The sequence below is a fragment of the Microtus ochrogaster genome, chromosome 10 (assembly GCF_000317375.1).
Source record: "Microtus ochrogaster isolate Prairie Vole_2 chromosome 10, MicOch1.0, whole genome shotgun sequence".
Lineage (NCBI taxonomy): Eukaryota > Metazoa > Chordata > Mammalia > Rodentia > Cricetidae > Microtus > Microtus ochrogaster.
This window is the reverse complement of record NC_022016.1, coordinates 44,082,553-44,088,369: the sequence shown is the minus strand read 5'-3', so window position 1 is coordinate 44,088,369 and position 5,817 is coordinate 44,082,553. Positions and strand designations below refer to the sequence as shown.

The window sequence follows — 5,817 nt, the reverse complement described above, 5'->3', positions numbered from 1 at the left end:
TTCGAGGCCAGCCTGGTCTACAAGAGCTAGTTCCAGGACAGGCTCAAAGCTACAGAGAAACCTTGTCTCGAAAAACCTAAATAAATAAATAAAATAAAATAAAAATAAAAACGAAGGTCATCAGCAGCCCTCATGGAGCTCCCTGGCCATACCCTCAGACCTGCCCAGCTTACCCACACAGGTGAGGTAGAGTACTGCATAGGCCAGGGGCAACTGCTCACGGCTGGAGTGGTAGGCTATCTGAACCTGCAGAGAGACATGCTCAGTGTTACATATATGTCTTACAGAGAGGCCCATGGGACTTGGTGGGCAGGGGCAGGACCCTCAGCTACCTCTGGCACTGTGCCAACTCCCCTTTAAGTCCTTAGGTCATTTATTCCTACCCCTTGGCATGTCTGTAAAGTGGGCACCATCTGTCCTGGGTTCTACTTTTACCAACAAGTACCTGGACTCGAGTCCAGCATCTCTCGGCCAACTTACGATGCCTATCTGAGCTGCCTCAGTTTCCCCACCCTTTCTGACCAGAACTGGAGATCCTTTGAAGTTGGGACCTGCATGGGCCCCCATTTTGCAGGTGATAAAACTCAAGAGCCCTGCATTTGACCTGACCGTGTTTGTCACTCACTGGTCACGGAAGCAAACTGCCCATGGGCTCTGCCATGTGGCCTGGTTTCAGATCTCATATTTGCCCATCGTGACTCTCCTGGGTCAGTTTCTGACCTTCTCTGGGCCTCAATTTCCTCAACCATAAAGTGGGGGATAATGATGGTTTCTACCCCATGGAATGGGTTACAATCAGGTGGATTAAAGGGGCAGAGAATGTGGGGGTTCATCACAGCTGGCCCGGGTTCAGCTTCCAGCTGCTATAAAGAGTAAGGATGGAGGTGACCATTTTGGAAGCTGGTGGCGGCAGCTCTGTCACTGACCCTTTGACCCGTTCTCCCTGGGACATGCCCTGCAGACACATCCTCCTTCATCTGGGTCATAGTGTCAGGACCCTGTGGAGTCCACCGAAGCCTCAGCCTGGGAGTCCCAAAATTCTGCACCAGTTTCTCACAGGTGGGGAGGAGAGGAGCGCCTTCCTCACGCCTACTGGCCCATGAACCCCAGAGTACCCACACAGCCTCAACCTGAAAAGCACCAGGTGGGGCCTCCGCAGCCTGGCCGGTCCTGTGGCCCAGCCCCAAGGACTCTGTGGGCCTCACCAACTTGGATACTCACTAGGACTTAAGACATTAGAGAAACCACACTCCTCAGCCTTTATTTCTTTCTCTGAAAAATGGGTTCATTGAGCCTAGGGCAGAAGCCACATTCTGAGGGGGAAATGGGAAGAAAAGTCAGGGAGGCAGCCAGATGTGTGGGAATCCTTCTGTTCCCTATCTCAATGGGCCCCTTGAGAGCTACTTGGTGTCCCATATAGGGGAGGGGGCCAGCCCATGACATATGGGCTATCCAGGGCTTAGAAAAGGTCAGTGATCCTTAAAGGGCTAGCTCCCCCAAAACACTGCCCTTGCAGGAATGTCTCCCTGGTCTCTATCAGCCATTCAAGGGAATATCACCAGCCACCAGCTCAAGGGCCACTCATTTCTTCTGTTTTAAATCTCTCCTACCGTTTGAATGGGGACAGGAAGAGGGTGGGAGGGGGGTGAGACCCATCAGGGACTGTGAGCTCCTGGGTACCAGTTTCCTCCCATCCCCGCTCTCTCCTCTATCCAGAATAGCAGAATCCCCCTGAAACTGAGGTCCAACACAGCAGGACTTCGCTAACTCCTCCCCTCACGGGGCTGGTTAAGCAGGAGGAGACACACAGGGTCCATCCCCACCCACCCTAGGAGCAGGACTGGAGTGGACCCACACTACAGATAGACACATGGAGGTGTGAAGTCTGGACTGGTAAATTGCAGGACTGATATTCACACCCAGCAATGTGACCCTCAGGTTGAGTACTCCACCTTGGAGCGGTGGCACTCTACAGAAAGAAGGGGTGCAGGGCTAGGGGTGAGCTCACATGACTGTCATTGAGGTGATTGCTAGGGGAGTTCATGATCACGATGATCTCCAGCCCCTCGTTGAAGCACCACCGCCTGGTTTCGGCTCTTTCTCGGCTCCTTGTCATGCTGGGAGACACATAGATGTCCACACCGGGTGTCCCGTAGACCTCAAACATGGCTGTGCCCTCAGGAACCGCCCTGAGAAGAGCAGGGGATCCATGGGCAATGTGACAAGAACTCGCACAAACATGTGAGCTCCAGCCTCATGCCCTCCCCCAGGGAAGCCTTTCCCAGGCCGCTCACAGCAAGGTCTGGGCAGTAAAGCCCAGGTAGGAACCACACAAACTCACGCACACTCCTGTGCCTAAGTGTTGAGATCCAATACCTCACCACCATCAGGCTCATTTGGGGCTGGTGATCATACACACACACACACACACACACACACACACACACACACACACACATCACATACACACACACACATATACACACACACACACAGCAGAAAGATTCAGAGAGATGGAGGAATCAGACAGACATGAATTGGGCACAGTGGTGCACACCTTTAATCCCAGTACTCAGGAGGCAGACAGGTGGACCTCTGCAAATTTGAAACCAGCCTGGTCTACAGAGCTAGTTCCAGGACAGTCAGAACTACACAGTGAGACCCTGTCTCAAATCTCAAAAAACAAACAAACAACAAAAAAAAAAACAACAGAAAAAAAAACCCACAAACAAACAAAGAAACAAAAAAACAGGTAGTCACTTGAGCCAAGGAGGAAGGGCTCTCTCTTGCACCCCAGGGAGCACCCCATTCTCAGAGGCAGCTGGCTTCCAGTAACTCAGGCAGCTGTTCAGATTTCTACAGTGGGGCCCACCACCATGCTTGGTCTTGTGTCCAAAGAAAGGGCTAAGGTGCCTTGACACCTTCCTGATGTGAAGTCCTTTGGCTCGGAGGCCCCAATCTCTTCAGCTCAGAACCCCAGGGCTCTTCCCTAGGCCACCCTGTCAGTTACTGGGAGTCCCTAGGGAAGCTGGAGACAGTTTGGCTGGGAGGGACACACAAAGGTGGTGGCTGCAGCCGCCGGCACACACTGCAGCCTCGGCAGAATACTAGACAGTGCCAAGGTGATAATCAGCAGTAGTTGGCGATCTCAGGGTCCCATTTCAGCCAGGTGACCTTGACTAGTCACCTAGAAAGTGGGATAATGACACACGCACTTGGCCAGCCTCCTGGGAAATCAGGAGGCTCAAGTGTATTAATAGCCATGAGAAGCTTGGAACGTCCCTGCCCAGGATAAGGATGGGGCTATTAAGATGAATTACGGAGCAGGCTGAGGAGGATGCAGACAGCTCCGAGAGTGAGCTGAGGTGATTTGAGATGCGGCGAGGCAAAGGGGACTTCCTTCACGCTGGAGCCTCGGGAGGCCAACATTAGACTGTGTTGGATTGATTCCCGCTTTAGCCATTCTTGGGAGGGGCGGTGAGGCAAGGTGATTAAACCAGGGGTCCCTGCAGTCAGGAAGCCCGGGTTCAAATCCCAGCCCACTGCTCACACCTGGAGGATAGGATGCGGCCTCCTCAGCAGCCCGCTCTATCCAGTTGGGATGACAAGGGGGTATAAGGAGTGAGCGTGGCTGTAAAGCAGTCAGAAGGAAAGTCAGAACTGTTGTTTCTCTAATCTTAGCGGCAGCACCTGAATCTAGTATAACTCCCTTCTGCACCCGCCTGGCGGGATTTCCAGTCCTTGGCGCTGACTCAGCTGAAGACACCAAATGTAGTTTTTTTTTTAACTAAGTTGCTATTGTTCTATTCACCAATAAAGATCCAGGAGTCAGATGTGGGGGTGAAAACCTACTAGATCAGAGAGGCTGAGAAGCAACCACCTGACCTTTCTTTTTGACCAGAGACCCAGCAAGAGAGCATCTCTCCACCCATCCCAAACCAAAAAAAAGACTGAGAATCTCTAAGCCCCTCCCTACTTCTTCCTGTGAGACTCTCTATCCATATTCCTGGGTCTTTCAGCCTCTCTATGACCAATTCTTGTCAACTAATCACTGGCTCTTCCCCCTGTTCCAAGGTTAATTTTACTAACATGGTCTCAGAGTTTCAGAATGTCATCAAATATCCCTCAACACATAATCTTATTTTAGTGCCAGGGAAACTGAGCCAGGCCGAAGATAAGACTTCAGACCCCCATCCAGGGTTGACGCCCCAGCATGGAAGCTGTGTGTTGGGATGGCCAAGGTGGCTACAGGAAGGAAGGAGAACCTGGGCCAGTGAACAGATGCCTTTTTCCAGAAGTTAGGAAGTGCCTGGAACTTCTCTTGGGCAACACTCTTCCTTGGGCCAGGCCTCCATGACAGACAGCGAGGCAAATCCCACAGCTTCCAGATGACTGTAGGCCATTTCTCCTAGCCCGAGTGAGTTCGTTCACAGTCCTCCCAGGTCACCCGAGTGTGGCCATGCACACGGCGAGGTGACCAGCCTTGCAGGAACCAAGGCATGTTTCCAGAGACATGGAACATCCAAGGCTAACACCTAGGCAGGGGCTGGTGAGCTGGCTCCACAGGTAAGGCCCTTCTCACCAAGATCAATGACCTGAGTTTGATCCCTTGCCTACGTGCTAGAGAGAAGCGACTCTTCCTGAATATTGTCCTCTGACCTCCACCTACACCATGTGTTCTGTCCCCCACACAAATGAATAAAAAACAAAGGTAATAATATATATATTTTTTTAAAAAAAAAAACAACTGGGCAGAGTTGGGCCGGGGTGGCGTGTGCCTTTAATCCCAGCACTCGGGAAGCAGAGGCAGGGGGATCTCTGTGAGTTCGAGGCCAGCCTGTTCTACAAGAGCTAGTTCCAGGACAGGCTCCAAAGCTACAGAGAAACCCTGTCTTGAAAAGCCAAAAAAATAAAAAATAAAAAATAAAAACAAACAGAAAAACCACCCTGGGCAGTTCTTGAAAATGGGGACAGCTCATTTATCCTACAGGTGGCAGTCCTGGAACCTCATGGACAAAACTCCCAGTGCCAGGGTGCTGCAGAGACCTGGTCAGCAAGCTCTTCTGATGGCTACTGATGCCTGAGCCTCGTGGCAAAGGGACTGTCCTAGAAATGCTGGCACGAGGATGACTTGGGGCGAGACTGCCCCGTCCTGGGAACCCTCAGCCAGCTCTTCCTCTGTGCTCTTGTCCCCTGCCCACCATGAGGATAACACTGGTGACTTTGATAAATGAAGCTGCACGCTGCCATCTTGCTTTGGGGAAACTGAGGCTCACGGGTGACTTGTCCAGAGTCAAGCAGTTGTTGACAGCTCCTCGTTCTGTGGCTTAGCTGTCCTGTCCTCAAGCCCAGGTCAAGCCGACCTGATACCGTCCCCTCCGGCTAAGGTTCTGGCCTCCAGAACAAAACTTCTGTCGAGAGGTTCTGGTGTTAAAAACAGGAAAAAACAGACACGGTCCCCTCAGCACTGGCCCGTGGGGTTAGAGACCACAGTTCAAACAACACAGGCTCAGAGTGGCAGTTTCAATTAATAAGGGCCCCAGATCCCCCTACCCTGCCAGATTTGTTCATAGAACTAGGCCCAGGAAACTCTGGGCCCATCTGACCCCACATCCTGACCCCACCCTGATCTGGTCCTGGGCAGTGGTGGCCACACTGACCCTTCTCCAAAGACTGAATGGCTCTGAGACTCCTGACTGGCTTCTTGTTGAGTGCTCTGAGCTCCTATATGAGAGCCTACACGTGGACAGAGGAGCCTGCGGTGGACAGAGGAGCCTCTGGTGGACAGAGGAGCCTGTGCGTGGACAGAGGAGCCTG

General features: G+C 52.3%; 1 protein-coding gene across 1 annotated transcript in view; it reads right to left on the bottom strand.

The window, feature by feature from the left end:
* Nucleotides 1–5,817, bottom strand: part of Padi3 (peptidyl arginine deiminase 3) — a 26,721-nt gene that overhangs the window by 15,933 nt on the left and 4,971 nt on the right. Inside the window, exons 2-3 of the mRNA XM_005352922.1 lie at nt 2,009–2,189; nt 174–246 (exon numbers count right to left, since the gene is read on the bottom strand). Coding sequence (XP_005352979.1) covers nt 174–246; nt 2,009–2,189 — 254 coding nt within the window. The remainder of the gene's footprint in view (nt 1–173; nt 247–2,008; nt 2,190–5,817) is intronic.